The sequence below is a fragment of the Halichoerus grypus genome, chromosome 2 (assembly GCF_964656455.1).
Source record: "Halichoerus grypus chromosome 2, mHalGry1.hap1.1, whole genome shotgun sequence".
In the NCBI taxonomy this organism is placed as follows: Eukaryota; Metazoa; Chordata; class Mammalia; order Carnivora; family Phocidae; genus Halichoerus; species Halichoerus grypus.
In genome coordinates, this window is record NC_135713.1 from 13,114,156 (window position 1) to 13,138,220 (window position 24,065).

Sequence of the window (24,065 nt, forward strand, 5' to 3'; positions counted from 1 at the left end):
TGGAGACGGCGGGTGTCAGCGGTAATGATCTCAGCATATCATGCTGAGGGACAAAATGCTGAATAAGAAAGAAAACTGACAGAAGCTATAGCACAGAATCATGTACACTCAGTGAAGAACTTAAAAACCTACCCCATGTGAAGCATGACATCTTTTTCCTAGGATACAGATTTCAAGATGTGTCAAACACAAGAGAATGGGGACCTGTGTGATAAGAATGTTAGAAAACAGGCTGGAGGAGCAAAATTAAAACCAGGGAGTCCTTCACTGTTAGTGAGAGTGAACCTGTGTACAGAGGAAATAGAATTAATTCAACTCTGCATCCAAAGTTTACAGAAAAAGCCCTATGTCTACGAACGAGGGCCAGTGAGTAGCTGGTAAGGGCAGGCCCATTCTCCCGGCACCCACTACGGAGAGACCACCGCTCCAACTGGAACGTCAGCCTTCCTCAGTGGAGCAGGTTTGCTCTAGAAGGGAGAACTTCAACACTTACTTTGGCTGACTTATTTAACCCCCACAACAACCTGAGAGGTAACATCTCATTTTACAGATTTAAGAAACCAAGTCACTTTTCCAAAGTCACAAAATAGCTCAACGAGTTTGAGCTTCCTGTTTAACTTCATTTCCCACATGACTGCCTCCCTGCCCCCCACCCCAAGGCACCTGAACGGAGCAGCTCTTCATGCTGAGCCCTGACGTCAGTGTTTGTTTCTAAAACGAGATCTAAACGTTTTACATTGATTTTTTCCCTCAACTAACTGCTCAAGGGAAGGCAGCGGCGGAATCGGAGTGCACAGCGCTGCTGTGCCGCGTGTGGGCACATTTAGGTAAAGAGCCTTTCCAGCAAGCCCCCGGCATGCTGCCTACCTTTGCCTGGACGTAGTGAAAGTGCTTGTGCCACCTCATGAGCCACAACACATTCAAATGAGTGACACTCAAGTTCTCCCGTAGCTTCCGAGCCCCTTATGTAGGTGCCGGTGCCAGGGCGAGGTTAAACCAAGTTTGAGGGGACCAGTTACGCCGGAGTTTGGGTCCCAGAGCCCAGTAGACACAGCACTCACTTTGTGAAAACATAACCTTTAAACCCTGTCCAGAAATGACATTGAAAAGCCAACGAGATTCTGACTTTTATTCTTAGGTCAGAACAGATAAAGTACAGGGAGAGGAGCAGCAGAAAGGGTCTGACACACAATCCAGCGCCCACTGGTCCGCAGACGAGGGCACTGGTGCAAGAGGCGGTCCCTCCATCCTTGGCAGACCCTCAGAATCTCACTTGGGGCCTAAAGTGCATCTGCTTGGTGGCATTGTTCTTCATTCCCGTCTTCAGCATCCACTTGGATTTCATCCTCTGGACATACTGCATGTCCCGCTCACGCATAAGAGCCGCTCCTGTGGTTGCAAAAGGGACAAGCAATGAGGCAAAGGTTTGTTATTGGGGATCAGAAAAAAAATCCAATCTTTACAGAGAATCCCAAGGCTAGTTACGGGGTCACTGGGTTCTCAGATTTAAAGAAGAGCTGCTAACCTGGGGTCTCTGCGTAACAGGAGTGGGGGTTATGTGCACCCAGAACTGCATACGACAACCTGTACTTGTACACATTTCTCTGGGAGAAGCCTCTCTGGTTTTCATTATCTGGAAGGGTCTATAAGCCCCAAAGGTAATGCCCCATTGATCAAAGGTGACAGAGAAAGGTGGAGACTATAAACTGAATCAGACAGTAGTTCCTGACAAGAGTAAGATGAAGTCAGTGTCTGCTGGATTTAAGCGGCTTCACAGCTCACAGGCAGCCACAGGGTAGGAAGCCACGGGTATATATATAAACACAGTGGCACTGAACAGATTTTCTCTGTCTAGGGCTTTCCATGACATCCTAAGGGAGCTCTCCTTTGTCCACTCCACAGTCCTTTAGTGGACTGATGTGCTCCCCGAAGATCTAAGGACTGAGCTGCATAGAGCAGACACATCAGAATAGATTTAAATAATTTTATATTGATGAGGTTTCAAAGCTTAGCAATTTCTAGGCCCGCTTTATTCCTCTAACTCTTGTTACGTTTTCTATGGGAAAACTACAAGGAGTGATAGCTAGCCTTTATTATGTCCACGTACTGTATCATACGTGCATGAGGACAGTCAACCCACACAACTCTGCCAGGTGGGTCTTATTATTATTCCAATTTTATAAATGAGGCGACAGAGGCTTAGGTGACTTGACTTACGCTCATCATGTACGAACCACTCAGTGTATCCAGCCAGTCGTGTCTGACCCCACAGCTCAAGCTCTTTGCCACAAGAACACTGGTTAATTCCTCCGTATAACCTCCAGGATAATTTCAACCTTTGTTGACTACTCAGTACTTATTTCTGTAACTATTATCTATACGCCATTTTAGAAAGTTACTGTGCCAGGAATGTGAAGTTTTTAAGTAATGGAGCTTTGGGCTCATTGCCATAAACGTACCCAGTAGTAATGGAAGCTCCCAGAGCCAAGAAGTTAAGTTTCCTCTAGGGAGGATCCATAAGGACAACATAAATGGAAAGGCCTTCACCCACACCCCATCTTGTAACACGAGTTTCTGGGCTAGTCCACGGTTGTAACAACACACCTGTGCTGCCGGTCCATCCCAGGGCTCGGTACTGCTGGAGTATCCGGCCCACGGCCTTCTGATTCTTAGCAACGGCCACAGCTCTTGACAAGCCAAATCGCTGTTTGTAGTATCTCATCAAGGAGCGGTGACCCACTCTGGCACCTGTTTTTCAAAAAAGCAAGATGAAAACACTGAACTGGATAATTCTTCAGGGTAGAGCTACAGAGCAAGGACTTTCCCAACCAGACTTTTAAGGGTATCTAGCTGGAAAATGGATATGCCAGGAGAAACAATGCTCTACCCACTAAAAAAAAAAAAGATATTAAAAAATGAAAGAAAATCAAAACGTAAAGGAATTTTTTAGAAAGAGAATGGCAAGTCACTGTTACATGAAATACTCTACATCTTGTACTTACTTATATAAAATATGCCTCTCTAGAAATTCACACAGCAACACCTACTAACATGGATAATAGGGCCTGAGGAAGGAGATAAGGGACTTTAACTTTTTCTCCCCCTCTTAATACAAAGATAAAGCACACAATAATCCTGATGCTTAAAATCTTAAAAGTCACAGTCTGGGTCTAGAGTAAACCAATCCACCTTCCTTTCCTTAAATTCTCTGTACGGGTGGTTCCCAAACAGGGATCATTTTTTACCTCCAGGGACATTTGGCACTGAATGGAGACATTTTTGGTGTTAAACCTGGAGGGGGACTACCAGCAGCTAGTGGATAGAGGTCAAGGATATCGCTAAACATCCTACAATGCACAGGACAGTCCTCCACAACAAAGAATTACCTGGCCTAAAAGGTCACTACACTGAGAAACCCTACCCCGTTGTTCTCTACAGGATGGAAATCACCTGGTGAGCTAGAATTTTTAAAGGATGATTAAGCTGAATTTCCTCTACAGCTTTTGCTTATCTAGGATCTGGTAAAACTATGCAAGTCAATCATGCTTTCAGAAATGAATTACTACGGGGGCGCCTGGGTGGCTCAGTCGTTAAGCGTCTGCCTTCGGCTCAGGTCATGATCCCAGGGTCCTGGGATCAGGCCCCACATCGGGCTCCCTGCTCTGCCGGAAGCCTGCTTCTCCCTCTCCCACTCCCCCTGCTTGTGTTCCCTCTCTCGCTGTGTTGCTCTGTCAAATAAATAAATATCTTAAAAAAAAAAGAAATGAATTACTACGGACTACCTAGCCCTTTATAGGAAGAGTGTGCCAAGCCTCAGCTTCGCAGCAGTGGAGGGGAAGGGGGCAGGCTCCATCAGAGCAGTGACTCTCACCAGGTGCTCCTGGCACAGTGCTATCAGCATTACCCAAGAGCATTCGAAATACAACACTGAATACGACTCTCTCACAAGAATATTAACCAAATACCTTCCCAGACAGACATAAACACATAGCAATTCAACAACAGCATATATACAGGGGCATGAAACAGCGATTTCCACTGAGCGTGAGTATAGGAACTATGGCTAGGCAGAACCACGTGTACGGCTTCTAGGGAAGTTTTACACTTACGTATATAAAACTATTTCTTTCAGAATTTTTGTGTAGAAAGACCATGAACAGGAGACTAAATATTACAGATGTATTTGCTTTTAGGATTTAGACCTTTCATTTACATGAAAAAGTTCTGTCAGGTTATTTTAAGTCCCTATACCTGGGGCAAGCCACCTAGGAAAGTTTGCTTGTTACATAGACATGGGAAAGGAGTTACTTTCAGTCGGTTGTTTTTTGTGACAGGATGCAAGAGATGACCAAAAAAACCCTTTCAATTCAAAGATGATTTGGTTTTTGGATACAAGACGGATGAAACATGTTTCCTTGAACCTGAATCTTCTGGCAGCCTTAGAGGTACCAGAGCTCCTAGACCCCAGGAAATGCGTACGATGCAGCTGACGGACAGAGACTCAAGCTTAAATGAAGGCTGCTGTGGCGGGAGACCCCAGCACTATTTATTATCATTTTCTATGTATAATAGGTCAGGATGCTCCAGGTTTGCAATGCTCAAAATCATTACATGATAATGTTGGTGATTAGGACAAAGTAAACCGATGTATTTATATTCTTAAGCAGCATTTGGACATATGTATTATTGAGGAACATCCTTGAAAAGGTTTCATTACTCAAAGCCAAGGTTTCCACAGCCAGCAGGGGAACTGAAGACACACGGTTGAGAGCTACCCTGCCCTGTGTCAATGCCAGTGAGCCCCCGACAGAAAGCCCCAAGAATAACGTGCTTGTACAGCTCCACTTGAAGGCCCTCCTCAAGGAAAATGGGTAAGTCTTAGTTACGGTGAAGCCACAATCTGTCCGTCTACCTTTCACCATAGCAAGAACTATGTGTAAAATGTCAGCTCCTACTTAAAAACTGTCCGCCCCTACTTAACAAACAGCCTTATAATCGAAGCCACTAGACAGTGGAAAAGAAATTACCTCCAACTGTAATTTTCCGAAGATTAATTACACATTCTCGTGGATCCACCACCAGTTTCACCCGGCTCCTCAGCGGCTAACTGATGTTAGCTGGATGTGTCTTTCACACCAACTTACTCCACAGGAGCTGACGAGCACGAAAGGAAACTCAAGGAACTGAGCCAGACCATAGCCTTCACAGTAAATGCTCACAGTGCCCTCTACTGAATGCTCTTTGTCACTGGCTCTGGGATCACCTACTGGATCTGAAATAACTAAATTTAAAACATCACAACTATCGCTTTTGAAACCAGCTGAATGCAGGCCCTACTAAGTGTGGCTGATTAAATATCACCAAGCTCTCCACATGAGCATCCTTTTCAAATTAGCTTCATGCCGACATCCATGCTAATACAATCAAGTAACTGAGTCTAACTGAAAAGGTTTCTGAATGGTAAATTTGCTCAAAGCCATAAACAGGTGATTGAATACACAGCTGTAAGACTGTTCCTGTTTACTGTGCTTATTTAGAGACCTCCCATTCTCTTGGTTCATTAGAAAACCTCCCAAACCAGTACTGAGACATGAGAGCAAACCAATGGACTAGAAACCATCAGGTCTCATTATAATCAAGATTAACTAGTTTTTAAAATAAGACGATGAAAGTATGGGTGACATGGAGAGAGGTACCAGTATAGCTGGAAGAAATTTCAGAATACTAGCAGTCTTTGATTCACTAAGAAAGCTATGTTTTGTTTAAACGAATTCTATAATAAGGTCTCAGCAGTCTATCATCTGTGAAGACCCATGAATGTAGCGAATGACATGTATTTAGATATTTGTATTAGTGGCTCTTAATCTTCTCCAAGTCACAGGTGCTTTTAAAAAACTACAGCATTGGGGCACCTGGGTGGCTCAGTTGGTTAAGCGACTGCCTTCGGCTCAGGTCATGATCCTGGAGTCCCTGGATCGAGTCCCGCATCGGGCTCCCTGCTCGGCAGGGAGTCTGCTTCTCCCTCTGACCCTCCCCCCTCTCATGCTCTCTCTCTCATTCTCTCTCTCTCAAATAAATAAATAAAATCTTTAAAAATAAATAAATAAATAAATAAAAAACTACAGCATTTCCCCCAGAAAAAACGTACTTAACCACAGTTAAAAAAAAAAAGCATGGCCACACAGGTGACTTTAAAGTTTTTTTTAATTTTTTTGAGAGTGGGAGAGAGTGTGCATGTGCACTCACAACCAGAGGCGGGGGGGGGGGGGGGGGGGAGCAGAGGCAGAAGCAGATTCCCCGCTGAGCCTGATTCCAGGCCCTCAATCCCAGGACCCAGAGACCATGACCTGAGCCGAAGGCAGACACTGAACTGACTGAGCCATCCCACACAGGTGACCTTAATCACTATGGCCTTTCCCCAGGAAAATGCACATACAGAAAGAAAAAAAATTGTATGGCCTGGTTAAGAACCTGTGGGGTAAGGTAGTATCTGGCTGCTGGTAAGGTCTTCCCTGAGTCTGTCTAAAAGTTCAGTGTTACCATACTTACCATTCTTCACTACTTCCAAGTCTAATATAAAAGAGCTGTCCTAAGGTTTATTATCTAATATTTTAAAATAACATGACTCAGTAGGTGGACCAGCAGCAGTTAGCAAGGAAACCCAGGCTTTAAAAACCAGGGAAATTGGACCTTCAAGTTAATCTCATGCCACTTTCTTCTTTGACTGCATGAGGATGTAGAGACAAGCAATCGGTTCCCCAGTGTCTCAGGCCAATGATTCCAAGCCCCTGAGGCCCCTTCTTAGCCCACAGTGGTTCCTTCTGCTCTGGGGCTCCTAGTCTGCAGCAGACCCAAGGGAATCAACCTTGCTTTCCTTTTAAAGTCACCTCTAACCTCTCACTCACTCAGTCAACACACATTTATCCGAAGACCCTGTGCTGAGATGAAAGAAGCAATCTTTTTCTGAAAAGTAATGGGGGAAGCCAGGCAAGCAAGCCAACAACTACAAAGGAGAGGAATGTTACCACAGATACGCAAGTGTCCCCGGAGCTGAGGAGACTCTACACACTCAGCGCAGGAGCTGAGTTCAAAACAGCTAATGGAGGGGTGAGCCCAAGTCTTAAAGGAGGAGTAGCAGTAAGACAGAGAGACATCAGCTGTGCAGAGTCCCAGAGCGGGGGGGAAGTGCCCGTGGGCGGGTAGAGGAATAGCACCGGATGGGGGGGCGGGCAGCTGGAGAAACTAACTTACTGGAAAAACAATGGCTCTCCCTGGGGGATTTCCAAAGGAAAAAGAAAATAGACTGGTGTTTTAGAAGAATGCTCTGGGTGGTGGAGTGCAAACCGGATTGGAGATGGACATAAAGTGTTGGTAATGGAGACACAGACAAGTGTTAAAGAGAAGACAAAGAAAAAAATATTCAGGGCACGTGGGTGGCTCAGTTGGTTAAGTGTGACTGCCTTCGGCTCAGGTCATGATTCTGGAGTCCCTGGATCGAGTCCCGTGTCGGGCTCCCTGTTCAGCAGGGAGTCTGCTTCTCCCTCTGACCCACCCTCCTCTCATGTGCTCTCTCTCTCTCATTCTCTCTCTCTCAAATAAATAAATAAGATCTTTAAAAAAAATATTCAAAGGCTGTTCAGGATTCACACTTCGTAATTGTTCCGATGTGGGAGAGGAAGGGAGTATCCTAATAAGATGCCCATTTGGGGCTTTGGCTAATCTTAGAAAACTCAATCATCCTAGGAAAACGTGTTTTCTAGACAAAAAAAAAAAAAAACTCCTAAGTTGCAAAATTTTATGTTTAGATGAAAATTTCTCTCAAATAGACTATACTCCTTAAATAGAATATGCTCATTGTTGCGCACATTTTGGTACAGAAGATGCTGAAGTCGAGGCAAAGCGAAGCCCCCATTCACGAGGATGCGCCAGGTACTGCTTTACAGGGTCATCTTACTCAGCTCACTCACAGTCTGGGTCATCTCACTCCACAGTCAAGGAAGTGGATGCTGATGGGCTAAGGGGCTAAAAAAGATAGTCTTAGAAATTAAGTTATTCAGCTTATTTCTGCCATAATGTATTGGTACTTTCGCCAGAGGAAGACTACAAGAGGTTTTCTGTGATATATTTAGGTCTGTTTTGCTCCTGTGTCTCGCACAGGCCACAATATTGTGCCTGATACCTTTTTCTCATCACTGTAAGGAGAATTATATCTTCAGGACCGGTTCGGCCTGCCCTTTCCTTCTACTGTCATACTCTAAAGCTGCCCTTAGACTTAAAAGGTAATTATTCCAAGTTAAAGAGGGCCGTCTGTACCTAAGCAGTGATATCCTACATGAAAAGCAAATAATATAAGACAGCTTCTTTATCACAGTCATCTCCATGAGCAGGATAGCTGCTCCTGCCCCCAGCGTTGCTGCAAATCTCCCAAAGCAGGGTAGGGAAGTGGAGAAAAAGGCTTCACTGACTATGATCGTGGGTCAATTATTCAACCTATCTAAGTTGCAGCTGGCTCACAGGTCAAATAAGGATATGAATCTAACCCACAGGCTTGTAAAGATAAAATAATATATCCACCCACCATGCTAACTGCTCAGTAAATACCACGTATTAGTAGGATCTTATTATCTCTACTGTTCCATTCCCTTTCCTTCTCACAGGTGTCTTTCATAGCTTCTCCCATTCTTATCAGCTAATCATAACACTGTAAACAATACTGGGTACTTCTCACACTCATGGCTTTTTTTTCCCCCCACCTTTTCATACCTGGGATAAATTCCCCCATCAGTCAAATGTTCCCTAAAGTAGCAGGCACAATTCAAACTCCAGGCCTCCCTGCCATAATTAGAATACAAACAGGCAACTGCACACTGTCAATCAGCTACTCCCGGGACAGACGACCAGCTGGAAGTCTGAGCAACATGAGCAAACAGGAATCAGTTCAAAGAATAAGAGTAGGGCCATGATTTACAAGAAAAACCTAAATGAGGCAATAATAATAAAGAACCAAAAGGAAAATGTCTATGTATTTGAAAGGAAATGACTGATCAAAGCATTTGGAATCATAACAGAAGCAAAAACACTGATTTAATTTCAACAAAACAGCTAACACAGAGCTAAGTGGCAACCTTTAGAGTTTACTGTGTATCCGAGAACATAAAACTTAATGTTTACTTCCCTCAGAATGGGATTGATGCGAACATGCCTCTCTGATAATCTCACCGGAATTAAGCTATTTATCTTTGACAAATACACTTACCAGAAGGTAGAATCAGCTCCATGGTTTCATCATCATATTCTAATGTCTTTTCTGAGGACAACTCCTCAGTCTCATCAGGGTGCCCCCCTTCCTTGTAATCTGGATAGCTACTCCTGTAATGGTGGCATTAAGAATGGCATTAATAAAAAGACCAATACCTCAAATTTAACTAAAAGACAAACTGTATTTGCAAAATGGCAAACCCACTAGCTACCTAAAAGCAGGGGATAAACAGTTGCAGGGATGGCAGGCTGAAAGGTTTAGGAGAAAAACCAACCTGGTGGCATCCTCTGTAATAAAAAGTACACAAGTGACCTATAAACTCAAGATGGATCACAGACCTAAGTGTAAAACACGAAACTATAAGAATGCCTAGGACATAACATGAGAGAAAATCTAGATGACTTAGGGTTTGGTGAGGACTTTTTACATGCACCACCAAAGGAACAATCCATGAAAGGAATAATTGATAAGTTGGACTTCATTAAAATGAAAAACCTTCTGCTCTGGGAAAAACAATGTCAGAGAAGTAAAACAGAAGCCATAGGCTGAGAAAAAATATTTGCAGAAGACACATCTGATAAAGGACCATTATTCAAAATACCCAAAGAACTCTTAAAACTCAACAATAAGAATACAAATCAGATTTTAAAATGGGGCAAAGACCTTATTGGGTACCTCACTAAGATATACAGATTGCAAATACACATGTAAAAAGTTGCTTCACATCATGTCATCAGGGAAATGCAAAATCAAATGAGATAACGCCACACACTTCTTAAAATGGCCAAAATCCAGAACATGACAACACCAAATGAAGGTGAGAATGTGGAGCAATAAGAATTCTCATTCATTGCTGGTGGGAACACAAAATGGTGCAGCCATTTTGCAAGACAGCTGGGCATTCTTGCAAAACCAAACATACCTTACCACAGGATACAGCAATGTTTAGTATTCATCTAAAGAAGCTGAAAACACGTCAACACAAAAACCTGCACACTGATGGTTATAGCAGCTTTATTCATAATTGCCCAAACTTGAAGCAACCAAAACATCCTTCAGTAGGTGTGACTGGATAAACTGTGGTATATCTGGACAATGGAACAGAATTCAGTACTAAAAAGAAATGAACTATCAAGCCATGAAAAGACACAGGGAAAACTTAAATGCATATTACTAAGTGAAAGAAGCCAGTCTGAAAAGACAAGGGGAGAAGAATAGGTGGACTCCATATGACTTTCAGGGCAGTGACACTACTCTGTATGATACTATGATGGTAGACACATGTCATTACGCATTTGTCCAAACCTACAAAATGCACAACACTAACAGTGAACGCTAACGTAAACCAGGCACTTGGTGATGATGAGGTCTTAATGTAAGTTCATCAATTATAACAAATGTACCACTAATGAGGGATGTCCACAATGAGGGAGGGTATGCATGTGTGGATGTGGGGGGCAGGGGTTATATGGGAAATCTCTGTAACCTTCTGCTCAAATTTGCTGTTAACATAAAATTGTGCTTAAAAAAAAAAAAAGACTGAGCAAATGACCTATAACTAAATTCTTTCACCTATTTTTTTCTCCCTAAAAGGGTTGCCAGCTAGGAAGAGGAGAATGTAGAGCTGGAAATGCAGCTCTCCTCAATTTAACCATTCTAAAAACAAGTTTTAGGACAGTGCCATCCAACAGAATTCTGTGATCACAGAAACTTTCTATACCTGTGTGTCCAATATAGGAGCTTCTAGTCACATGTGCTTTTAAGCACTGAGCTTTGAAATCTAGGTAGTGCAACTAAAGAACTGAATTTTTAAGATTTTAAACTTCATTTCTAATTAACTTAAATAGCCGCATGAATACACAAAGTATTTGCCATATTGGACAGTGCGATTCTAGAAGAATCTCTATGTTCCTAGAAATAGTCTCAAATATACACAGAAAATAATTGGAGAATTACACATTAAAATGTTAACAGTAAGACAGATAACCCAATCCCAATAAAGAAACAGACAAAAGACTTGATGAGACACTTCACAAGAGATATCCAAATGACCAATTAATATAAAAAGGTTTTCAACTACATTACTTATCATCAGGGAAATGCTAATTAAAACCACAACCCAGCCACCAAAATGGCTGAAATGAAAAACTTTTCCTCAATGCAAAAGAAGAATGAGACATCAGGAGGAAAATGCAAAAGGATGATTTAAGAGACTGGGACTTTTCTGAACACACGTATCTGGAGACTATGCATGCTTGGCACGGTAATTACACACAGTTGCTTGTGTAGCACACCTGTGCTAGGTCATGGGCATCATGGCACTAGTAATTAACTGTTCAAAAGCGCCTGGCACAGATTCCTTGCATCATGGACGAATTATCCAACTTTCTAGTTAAGGGTGAACCACCTATGGGATAATGTCACCATCAAATACCTGGGACTGGCCTAGTTCAGCAACCACCTCAATTCCCTCGGAAGACAGTCTGTGATTCAAGGACTCTCAGGGAAACCAAGATATGAAATCTATTTTCAGTCCCTCTGTTCACAAGCTAACTGGCAAAACTGAGCTCCTCACCATTTAAACCACAAAAAAAGAGAAATGAGTTTTCAAGTCAGACAAACTTCAGTGTGGGCCTGAGATCGTCTCTTCATCAGATCTCTTTTATTAAATGTGTGTGCTCAACTCTCACAGTCTCTTATCCACAAAATGAGAGCGAACAATCACCCACACGGAAGTTTCACAGGAGTCATAAAGCACATATTGCACTGTGCCGGACACATGCCGGGCACCCGCACACCTAGTACCAATTCAATGCAAATATGACGACCTCACTTTGCCTCACATTACAAACCACAGACTTACCTAAAATCATAGAAGTCTGCGAATTCCAAAGCAGCATCGCCATCTGTGAAGAGCTTACAGTGGCTTTTGTCATTCATGTGCGCCTGTACAGCTTCCGTGGAGTAGAAGGACTTCCCTTTCTCATTGCACCACAAGCAAATCTTCCCAACACCAACTTTCTCTCCTGGAAAAATAATTTGAGGACAAAACGTAAGAGGAGCTTTCTGCAGCCAGATTAAGGCTCACAATTTATCTCCGCAATTCAAAAAACATGCATCAAGTTTTTGATCTTTACAAAATAAGCACATAATTAAATCAAAGACTGATGAGAAGCAAAAAAACGAATGTTCCCTTAAAATTTGTCCCCCAATAATGTGGTATTTCCTCATTAAAAGGAAAACTACTGTACTTACCCAAATATTTAATCAGTCCTTTAAGATCCGAAAGATATTCTATATCAGGAATAAAGAAGCTGTGGACTTTAGTCATATGAGCCACATTCTTCATAAGAGAGCTTGAATGATGGGGACAAAATAAGCAGTCTGTTATGGGGATGGCACCAATGAGGGGGCCTCCCCCAGTCTCCTCCTCTGCATCCTGCTCCTCTGCTTCGTCCATGTCCATGGCGTCAGCATCCTCACATTCTAACTCTTCATCAGAATCAATATCTTCCCAATCTTCAAGCCAGAGATTTGAAAAACAGTTAGTTTCAGAAAGTGGTAACCGCAATTGAAGAAACCGCAAAGATTCACAAACATGAGATGGTACAGTCTTATATCTGGGGGGAGAGAATGCCAATTACATCCAAGGACAAACCCTGTTATAAGATCTCAATTTTCGCTGGTCCATGTACACAGACAAGTTTGTATTGCTAAAAAATTCCTTACTCTTTCTTTTCCAGCGTACAGTAAACCCCTTGAGGGAGTCGTCTTTCTTTCCCAAGCCTACAGTGAACACAATCAGTATAACTGGATGTGGGATGAGGGCAGGAAGGAATAAAAAGCTCATGAAATTAAGGAGGCTTGGTGGCTGGCTCCAGCTCCACATTTCAGGTTAGTTAGCTCATTCTGAAGCCCTCATTTTGTGTTTTAATCAACTAAATTAAGTGCAAAGCCATGGTAACTAGAAACCCAGCAGAATTACAAAGCCTACATAAATGGGTACGGACAGCAGCATGCCCTCCTATGCGTATGTCAAATGCCTCCTCATTCAAAATAGAAGTCATCAATTCATTCTGTAACTATTAATAAGAACCTATTCCTCCCCGCCCTCGCCCCAGAATAGGCCCTGAATCTACAACAATTAACTAAGCAGAATTAACTAAAATTTCCCGTGGGGATGATGGCCAGACAGGTCACTCCAGAAAGGAACTAAAACGGCCCGCACACGTCATTTTCATTTAAAAACGAGCACCTCCTCCCCTCCAACTTCGAGTATAAATCTGGAAACTTAAGGGGAGGGCATTACCTTCTTCATCCAGGTCCTCCTCACTCTCCTCCTCCTCCTGCTGCTTTGCCAACCTCTTCGCCTGCTGTTCAAACCACTGGAGCCGGGGAGGCTTCTCGGCCGGGTCCCGCTCGTGAGCCGCACGCCCTCCGTGGGCCACCGCCGCGGGCCTCCTGGACTCCTCCTCGGGCGCCGCGGGGGCCTTCTTGGGAGACATGGACGGCTGAGCCTTGATGGCCTGCTGGATGGCCGCGTTCATGGCATCCTTGTCCACGCTGTCCACGCCCAGCCCCTTCTCCAAGTTCTTTTCATTCATCATCTCCACTTTCCGATTCACGGCGCGCACGGCCTTCTTCTCCAGCTCCACGTGCCGCCGGGACTTGAGATGGTTTTCGTAGGCGTTGAAAGAGGCAAACTTCTTACTGCAGACGGTGCAGTAGGTGGCCGTGCCCTTGCTCTCCTGCTCCGCCACCGCCCGCTGCGCCCGCACCCGCTCCTGGAACCCCTCGGCGGTGACCGGGGCCATGTCGGCCACTTTGCGCTTCAGGTTGTAGCGGTGCCAATCCGTCTTGTAGTGGGCCCGCTGCACGTCCGCGTCGCCGAACGCCACCCGGCAGGTAATGCAGGTGTACGTCGCCATCGCCAGGGCCGAAACAGGAGGCGGCCAGGACAAAATTCTAGCGACGAGAGTGAACGCCACCAGACGGTCAAACCTCTACGCGCCTCAGAGCCCAGCAAACACCAGATCCCACGCTGCCTTCCAGGCCGGATCTGTGAGAAGTTCCGGCACACTAGGGAAGTTATGCTCAGCTGGACAGGAAGTCCCGCCTCTCGACCTGTAGCTACGTCCTACGCCGCCGATCCGGGAGGGCGAGCGAAGGCAGGTAGCTAACCAGGCCCCGCCCAGTCGGCCTGAAGTGGGTGTTGATTGCGTTTTCTGAGGTGGGTGTTGATCCGAGCGGCATGAGGTGGGCGTTGATTGGGCCAGCCTGAGGTCGATGTAGAGGGTGTCGGCCTGAGGAGAGTGCTGATTGGACCAGCCTGAAATGGGTGTTGACCGGACCAGCCTGAGGTGGGTATTGATTGGACCAGCCAGAGGAGGGTGTTGACTGGGTCCGTGGCGGAAGGTGTTGATTATCCGGCGCTGCGCCCACCGCGTTACTTTCCCCGGTGCTTGTGCGGTGGGAGATGACGCGCTGAAGGGGTTGCTGCCCCGGAGGAGGGGTCCGGTGGCCGAGCGAAGGTCGGGGCCTCTCCGAGAACCTAGCGCTGCGCTCCGGGAGCCCAGTGAACGGGTGTGGCGAAAGCCAGGCCCGCTGTTCAGACCACCCGAGTGCCCGCCGTGTCGGCGGGAGCGGGAGTCCCGGCAAGCCGGAGCCTCGGGCCGGAGGCTGCGGGAATTCGCAGGAAAACCGGCGAGGCCGGGCCAGAGCCTCGGCTTTTCTCGGGCAAGCCCTTCCAGCGGAGGGCGCACCGCTTGAATGAAAAGTCTGCCAGCTAGGAGCACAGCCATGCCGCGGGCCGGAGACGTGTAATCCGAGCCACGTAGGTCCTCCTCAGTCGAATAGCAGCCCCGTTTTTTGTTTTGTTTTGTTTTAAAGATTTTATTTACTTATTTGACAGAGAGAGACAGCGAGAGCAGGAACACAAGCAGGGGGAGCGGGAGGGGGAGAAGCAGGCTTCCCGCCGAGCAGGGAGCCCGATGTGGGACTCGATCCCAGGACCCCGGGATCATGACCTGAGCCGAAGGCAGACGCTTAACGACTGAGCCACCCAGGCGCCCGTTTTTAAAAATGCAAAAAGAAAGAGGTAAGACATATGTTTTATCTAACTCAATATATACAAATATTGTCATTTGAACTTGTTATCAATCCAGAAGATGTAATGAGAAGTTTGACCCTCGCTTGTTGGTACCGGATCTTGGGACTTTGGTGTGTATCACGCAGTAACAGCACATGGCAGTGAAGGTCAGCCGCATTTCAGGTGAGCAGTTAACCGCGCGGCCTCACGGGGGACAGCGCAGGTGGAGAAGCCATGAGTGTTGAGTTGTGGGCAGCTCTTCGGCTCATCGGCACAGCCTAGCCCAACCTGCCCGCCCTGGTACAGAACTGAACTTCGCACGCTCAGAATCCAAGCGGCCCGTGGCAGCCAAGAAGACAGACGTTTTTTAGTACGTAGGTCAAGCCCCTTGCTCTTGTTCACAACCCTCCAGGGGCTTCCCCAGACCCAGAATAAAATTCAAACACTTTACTTCTTTTGGTCTGAATGTGTGTGTCTCCCCCTGCCTTCCATTCATAGGTTGAAAACCTAATGCCCACGTGGGGCGTCTGGGAGGCGGTTAGGACCGAATACTGGGATCTCACCCTGAGATTAGCGCTTTTCTAAAAGACCCCTCCCCCCACCCCCACCCCACCCCCCCAGCCCCGCGGGGGTTACAATGAGAAGTCTGTGAGTAGGAAGAGGGCTCTCGCTGGAGCATGCTGGCGCCCTGATCTTGGACTTCCAGCCTCCAGAAGAGATACTGTTTTGTTGCTTATAAGCCACGCAGTCTGTGGTGTTTTGTTACAGCAGCGGGAACAGACTGAGATATTTACTCTTTATTCCAGAAGGCTCTGTATGATCTGCCATCACCCCTACACCTACCTGTGATCTCCTGCCACACTCCCTTCCCCACTCTGTTCACCCCACTTCAGTCACATTTTTGTCACATTTCAGACCCTTTTTATGTTCCTGTTTAAGGCTAAACAAGCATCTATTGTTGCTAGTAAGTCTTAGAAATCCTTTAATCCATCTCTTTGAAAAGTTCTTTTCCTGGCTTGCTCCCTTACTTTTAAGGTTCCTGCCCAAATGCCTTTATAAGAGAGGCCTATCCATACCCTTTTGTCAAAAATACTGCCTATGCCCAAACTCTTAACTCTTTATTAAGCGTAACTTTTCTCTATAGCACTGTATTAATTATCATTACTCCATATCAAATTACCCCAAAATCTAGCAGCTTAAAACAGCAAGCCTGGAAAATTCCTATAAGTCAGAAATTTGAGTGGCTCAGGGTCTCAAGAAGTTGGGGTAACATGAGGACCAGGACTCAAGTCATGTGAAGGTTTGACTGGCTGGAGGATCGCTTGGAAGATGGCTCATTGACATGCTGATGGCAAGAGATTTGGTTCCTCACCAAGTGGACTGTTCCATAGCCACTTGATTGTCCTCATAACGTGGCAGCTGGTTTCCCCAGAAAGAGCAAAGTGAAAGCCACTATGTCTTTTATGACCTAGCCTTGGAAGTCACACACAGTCATTTCTACAATGTGCTATTACTTATGAAGGTCAGCCCTATTTAATGTGGGAGGGGACTACACAGGGGCATGAATGGGGTGTCTGAGGAACATTATGGGAGATTGGCTACCACTAGCATTTGTTGTTTTGTCAGTGATTTCCCAGTTTTTAACCCTTGAAGTCCCGTATCCCAGGAAACCCACCCATCCTGGGCAAACCAGACTCCTTTCATTGCTCTATACCCCAGTGCTAGAACAGTGCTGGCACAGAGATTGTTCAGTATTTGAAAATAATTTTTTTACCGCAAAAGTTGTCTGAGGGTGATTTTTATTTCAGACAACTTGCTTTTGAGATGATCAAAATCTTTTAAAATAGGTAAGCCCTCTGGAGAGGGTACCCACTTTAAGAAATGTACCTAGTACTAGTCATCAATGGGGATAAGCAAAAACAATGTATATGTTCAAGCTTCTCTAAAAAGGAAAGCAAATATGGCTATATAAAGAAATTTTGGTTTTACTTTTTTCTTATTCTTCTGAGTCTTCCAGCATCTATTCATTCTTCGTGTGCTATTTCCTCCTTGCCTCCTTCAGTTCATTTTCATGACCCTCCCATGTCAGCATCTTTGAACCCTTCAAAGTTCAAAACTCTCTTTACTTTTCCTCTTCCCAGGGCCATTGTTTTCTCCATACTTCCCAATGTACTGCTGTTCTTCTGCAGTCTTCTAGATAGCCTTCCTCTGTCTTCTTGGTCTGCACTAAGTACATACAGATCATCAGACTAATTTTTCTAAGCCATTTTGCCTCATAGGTCACTGTTTATGTTCAAGAATGGTTGTCAGTTGCCCAGAGAATGCAGTTTAAAGTCCTTTGCCTGGCTTTCAGTATCTCCCACTTCCTGTCCCCCATGCTACCAATCTCCAAATATGTGTGTTTTTTCCACACCACCAAGCAGTTCTCAGACACCAGCTGGGAGTCCTACAAGTCAGCTCAACTCTGACACTATCTACCTGGAGACAGGGTCAGATCCCACAGGTTAAGGGCTCCGTCCCACAAGACTGACCCCACTTCAGATGCCAATAGCAGGTCCAGGTTGTTACCTGTGCTTCTGACCAACTGGCTGTAAGCTGGACAACCCTCTCTGGTTTGATTTATTTGCTAGAGTAGCTCACAAAACTCAGGAAACCAGTTTACTTACTAGATTATTGGTTTATTACAAAGGATATTAAAGGATACAGATCAATAGCCAGATGAAGAGATACATGGGGTGAGGTCCAGAAGGGTCCCAAACACAGGAGCTTCTGTCCCCATGGGGTTTGGGGTGCACCACCCACCTGGCACATGGATTTGTTCTGGTTCACTGACCTAAAAGTTCTCTGAACCCCATTCTTTTGAGGTTTTATGGCAGTTTCATTACATTGTCATGATTGATTAAATCTTTGGTGATTGAACTCAACCTCCAGCTCCTTTCTCCTCCCCAGAGGTGTGAGGGGGTGGGACTGAAAATTGCAACCCTCTAATCACATCGTTAGGTCCCATGGCAACCAGCTCTCATCCGTAGGTCATCTATGGGCTTTCCAAAAGTCACTTCATTAACATAACCCAAAACACTGTTATCCTCTTAACACTTTGATTTTTTTGTGAGCTCTGTGCCAGGAATGGACAAAGACCAAGTGTATATTTATTATGAATCACATCACACTATCCTTTAAAATACTCTACTAGTTTTAAATTGAGACATCCCTACCCTCAAGGAGTTTCTTATAATTTGATAAGGATGGTAAGAAATACACAACGAACACATTACAGACTGGGTCATGTACAACAAAATATACAGGTGCAATGGGTATTTAGAATAGAGAAATCTTATCCAAGTAGATCCGAAAAGTTTTCGTTAAGGAGCTGACATTTCAGATGGGTGGTGAAAGAGGGAGAAGATGGTGGACTTCATCTGCAAGTGACGGAGGGAGGTGGAAGGTAGAAGAAATACTAGGGAGGGAGGAAACTAAGGGACATATTTAGGAAGAACAGAAGTCTAGTTTGTGTTGAAGCATAAGATACAGGTAAAGACAAAATAAGACTAGAGAGGATTAAAGTATTGGGTAAAGGGTTGAATTCTACACTTTGTTGTTCATTCTTCATTTGGTAAACAGTAGGAAGTCAAAGAGTTTCAGTTTATATGGGCATAAGGAATAGGAGTGGTCCTTGAGGTCCAGCAGCAGTATCTGGAATGGATTGGAAAAACACTAGAAAGGAGCAGGTCTATAGCCAATAGCTCCTTGGTAAATGCAAGATGACTGACCAAGGGACCTTGTGTTAAACTTCTCTGCAGTATATTCAGAGTATTAAATTAATGTGTCTAATCTCTGCTGACAATGCTATAAAAAATGTTTCTTACCAAATTAATCATTTTACTGAAGAATTTAAACTGAGACTGCCCATGTAAAAAATTTAGATTTGAAAATATTAAAAATTAGAATTTTTTTCTGGATACTGTGACATAGCCCTTAAGATAGTTCACTTAATTGCCAAACTACTGAAGTTATGTTACACACTATAAAAGTGACAGTATCCGTGAAGATGTGGTTCCTTTTCAATCCTAAAAGATGTTGGGATGTTGATTTTTGATTATTACAAAGTTTAAAATAAGAGGAAATAAGCTCATCTTCAAGTCAGTTGAGATACTGGTATTGATACACAGTAGTCTCTTGTGATAGGCTTACTACTTTTCACATACCTATATCGCAGTAGCAACTTGTTTTTGTTTCTCTTTTTTTAAGATTTCATTTATTTATTTGACAGAGAGAGAGACAGCGAGAGAGGGAACACAAGCAGGGGGAGTGGGAGAGGGAGAAGCAGGCTTCCCGCAGAGCAGGGAGCCCGATGCGGGGTTGATGCGGGGCTCCATCCCAGGACCCTGGGATCATGACCTGAGCCAAAGGCAGACGCTTAATGACTGAGCCACCCAGCACCCCAGCAACTTGGTTTTTAAAAGGAAAACTTAAAAGGCTTGGTTGGGATTAACTTTTGGGGGCGTGACAAAGAATATAAAACTAACATTTATTAAATGGTTTACTTCTTTGAATTCTATGTTCATAAAAAAAGTTAAGAATTATGATTTTCAATAAACAATTTTAAAACATTTTAACAAAAAATACAGGCCTTTTTGCAACAGTTTTCATCTTTTTATTCAACAGCATTTATTGGATTATGAGGCCAATATAGTGCGAGTCCCACTGAAAGAACTTGAGGGTTTTCTTATAAGCAGGTACTTGTTGACTGACTTTGTTTTAATGTTTGAAAAGATGGCTTAGTTGAAACACAGGCAGGGGAAAAAAAATCACTATCTTGGTTATATATAGCCTTTTTTTCTCCTGAAAGACCTTCAGACCCTTTTTTCCATTCCCTCTAAAAACATCCCTGTGTGAGAGAATAATTAGTTTCCTAATTTTATGTTTGGGGAAATTGAAGTGATATTCTGGGGATGTTATGTGACTTTAACATTGTATCTTAGGAGGCCATAATATTAACATCAGAACTAGAACTCATATTTATGACATCCCATCCTAACTTAAATGCTGCAGTGGAAATGGAGGAATAATACACAAAAATATAGTTCTGAGACTTTCTAACTTCATCATGATACAAATGACCTAGGACAACAGTAGTTTAGTAAGGGGTTTTCAGAGTAATTTCCTGTCTTGTAACTAATATAGCTGGAGCAGTATAAAGAACTACATCAACCTAAATTATAAACAGAAAAGGAAAATGTTTAAGTCACTTATTTCTTAAATGTAAGAATTTGCTTAATTTGCTTCTTGCCTAAAATCAGTAGTATACTGGAATTTGCTATTTTTAAAGGAAAAAAAGTTGCACTTATTTCAAATATAAGAGATGCCTAAATATGTTGAGGATGTTTGCCAATTGCAAAGCCTTATAAATATTTGTTTTCCTAGTATTCTACTACATGGGGGGGCAGTTTTTTAAAAATCACTTTTGAAGATTTTTAGGGTAAGAAAAGCAATGATGATTCAGAATGAGAATATAAACACCGCTTTAAGCCTGGATTGACCTTCCAAAGCAAGCTTGAACTTCTTGAGCCCTGCTTTATTGTTTCAGGTCAAAATGCATGATCAATGTATGCTATTCCCATTGTCTCATTTTGCTCAGCATTTTCTATAGGAAGAGAGCAAAATATTTTCTACACCTCCTTTACAATTAAAAAAAATCCATGTTTCACACTTTAATGAATGCATATATTCTCATGGTAAGGGATATATAGTCCCCCTCTGTACTGGATCAATCATTGGGGTTTATTGTTACTCTATCTTAAAACCAGAAATAGAATTATATACAGTATATCCACCAACACACACACACACACACCATCCTCAACATCCCTGTTTATCTGAATTGAGTACTGTTATTGCATTATGTAAATCTGTAATGACATATGTTCTTGAGTAAATATTGAAGTACATGTATAGTTATAATGCTACTATCCATAGAGAGCTGGTATGTCTCCTCCATATTGCTAGTAACACATTTTTCTACCCTAACAACCTCGCCATCCCCAAACCATTTTTAATTTATAGTTTGTAATATTTGATCCTTGCTTTATCGTTCCTACCACCAACTCTTGAGTTTATCTTTTTGTAAGCTTGTCCAGTGACTTTTAACACATTCTTTAGTTACTTGAATCAACTTCTTGTTTTCCCCTCAATGAAAAAATTGAAATGACCTGTAAACTTTTTGACTTCATGGCCAAGAACATTTTTTAAAAGCAGAAGCATACACATAAAAAAAAAAAAAAAAAAAAAAGAATCCTGGTGACAACTATTTTATAAATATGTGACTGTATTTTTATGTCCAGAAACTTGTATTGAATAGAATTCAGGTATATTCCTCCCTAACCCACACAGTTCATAGATCTAACACCAGGTTTTTGTACCAAAATGGGCAAGAAAATGAAGGCACAGGCTCACTTTGTATCAGTAAAGGACATCAAACACAGTCATGAGGCACTAATGACATATTAAGCACAGTCAGCTCACAAAAAGCAAGTGTTCAAAGTCCTCGGTAACTTTTCTCCCTTTAACATTTGGCAAAATCCAGTCTAGATATTTTAATACCTCAGAAAGAAAAAATAAATAAGAGATGCCAAGTTAAAACATCAGATTACCTATAGTCTTTTAGAAATATAAGGAAAGGAATAAAATGAAGGGAAGGGACCACAGATTCCCTGTATTCTTGGATTATCCTTCCTTTCTGAGGGTCTCAGATGTCTGTACACATCTGTAGAAATGCCAGCTGTGCCTGAAGATTGAAGGGATTGTTGGTAGTTGGCTGACATGGTCCCTCAACACTATTAGAAGTTTGTATCACAAAAACAAAATTGGCTTGATTTCTGCTAAACCCTTTGTTAAAAGCCTAAGTCAAATTTGGTTATTTGAAGGTGATCTAAAAAGTTTAAAATAAAGGAAAAATATATTCTGGCTTCCCAGTAGAAACAGATGACATATTTAGACTTCAGGAGCAAATAAATACACCTTAAAGCCAAGCAAATTTCTCCCCTGTTGGAAACTCTCTACAGACCACGACAACAGTCACTATTTTTCTACTGCTGATGACAGCATCACTCCTAGAACATACCAGGGACTAGTTTCCAAACCCTAAGAGACGTTTTCTATGACATAACATGAAAGATGAGGGTTTAACTTAGGTCTGAGCAGGCAGAATAGACCCGCACTTTACAACATCTCTATTACAAATATATGACAGTTGAACAAAACACAGCCCAGTCTCTGTTTACGTCAAAACCACTGTCTATGTGATTGATATATAATTACTTGCTTTCTATGGGTTAATATCACCCATTGCCAAGACCAGAGCTGGCAGTCCATGGAGCATGCTATTTACTACAGGTAAGCCTAAGTCTATAACTGCAGAAGTAACATGGAAATGTATCAGCTTATCCAGAGTAGTTAAATCTATTTTTAAAATTTTTCCTAGGAAATTAATTTTGATAATATTTCCCAAGTCCTTCAACTAAAGATACCTTGATAATTTTTGGTGTTTTTTTTTTTACATCAGAATCTACCAAAATTTTTTAACTGTTTCCAAGTATCAGTAACAAAGGAGCTGATACTCCTTGTATTCACAACTAATTGTTACTATATCAGTGAGTTACAATAAACTGCTTTTGCATGCTTGAAAAATTAATTGTAAAGAAAAAAATAAGGAATACTTATAGGAGGATCCCAAAATTTGGTGTCTTTGCTTTAAAAACAACCTCTAATATTCATCTCTGACAACACAGTATGTATATATGTATATAAAGTTCATTTCCATGCTTATTACATAAAAATAACTATAGGAAATATCAGTATCAGCTGATATATATCCAATTAATTCACTGCAGAAGGGAAAATAAGAAAAAAAAAAATCTGAAGTAATCAGTAAAGCTCACAGTTCAAAAATTTTTTTCCTTTTCTTTTTTCTTCTTCTTTTTTTTTTTTTTTTTTTGCTTGTTTGAATTTTTTTGGTAGTTTCATCTGTGCTGTGTTGAACAAGTTGATTCCCAGACTAAGGGCCTCCAAGTAGATTTGAAAGGAAGCCCGAAGACTTCTTATTTTGCTGTGCTTCTGCTTCTTGGTCTTGTGAAAGTCCCAATTCACTCTCAATTTGATCAAGCTCTGACTGGTCAAGTAGTTCAAAGTCATCACCTTCCTCAGGGTCTGTGTCGTCGCCTGGGCTGGGGGCAGCCTGAGAAAGGGCTTGCTGCGCGCCCTCCAACTGCTCTTTGATGGCCGCTGTCACTGCGGCCGCGATGGCGTCCCCAGCCAGGTTGCGCATCAAGTTAAAGGTTTGGTCACTGCTCAAAGGAAGGGTGAGACCAGCGGCTGACTGCCTCTCTCCGCTCGCTCTGAGACTGCTGTCCAACGGCTGTTTTTTTCTCCTTTGCTCAGTGGGCATGCCAAGGCTGAATTCATCTTCATCATTTGTTCCCGTGCCGTTTTCTACCGATGGAAAATCGGAAAGGTCTCGAGAGAAAACTTCTTCGCTGGGTCGGTCAAGATCTGTGGAATGTATAACACAAGTTCATGCTTGAGCACCGCGATGAATTTGAAAGAAAAGAACTGTCTAAATGATAATCTGACTTCAATCCGAACCCTCCAGGCAAACTTGACATTCACCTAGCCTCCTGGTTCAGTTTAAATCAACTTATGCACATACTGGACCCCTTTCAA

General features: G+C 43.1%; 2 protein-coding genes and 1 long non-coding RNA gene across 4 annotated transcripts in view; 1 reads left to right on the forward strand and 2 right to left on the reverse strand.

Annotated features, from left to right (window-relative positions):
* Positions 1 to 1,109: 1,109 nt before the first annotated feature.
* ZNF622 (zinc finger protein 622) lies at positions 1,110 to 14,322 on the reverse strand. The gene is made up of 6 exons (XM_036109224.2): positions 13,569 to 14,322; positions 12,515 to 12,778; positions 12,123 to 12,285; positions 9,257 to 9,369; positions 2,605 to 2,748; positions 1,110 to 1,389 (listed from the first exon to the last, which is right to left on the reverse strand). The coding sequence occupies exons 1-6, from the start codon at positions 14,185 to 14,187 to the stop codon at positions 1,262 to 1,264; spliced, it is 1,431 nt and encodes a 476-aa protein (XP_035965117.2). The 5' UTR covers positions 14,188 to 14,322; the 3' UTR covers positions 1,110 to 1,261.
* A 187-nt stretch (positions 14,323 to 14,509) lies between these two features.
* Positions 14,510 to 15,797, forward strand: LOC144381061 (uncharacterized). The gene is made up of 2 exons (XR_013445499.1): positions 14,510 to 15,134; positions 15,171 to 15,797. It is a non-coding gene; the product is annotated as an uncharacterized LOC144381061 (long non-coding RNA).
* A 4,064-nt stretch (positions 15,798 to 19,861) lies between these two features.
* The window catches only part of RETREG1 (reticulophagy regulator 1), a 135,759-nt gene continuing 131,555 nt past the window's right edge, over positions 19,862 to 24,065 (reverse strand). For both annotated transcript variants that reach the window (XM_036109221.2, XM_036109223.2), the window contains one exon: positions 19,862 to 23,894. In XM_036109221.2, the coding sequence (XP_035965114.1) occupies positions 23,401 to 23,894 (494 nt within the window). In that variant the 3' untranslated portion in view covers positions 19,862 to 23,400. The remainder of the gene's footprint in view (positions 23,895 to 24,065) is intronic.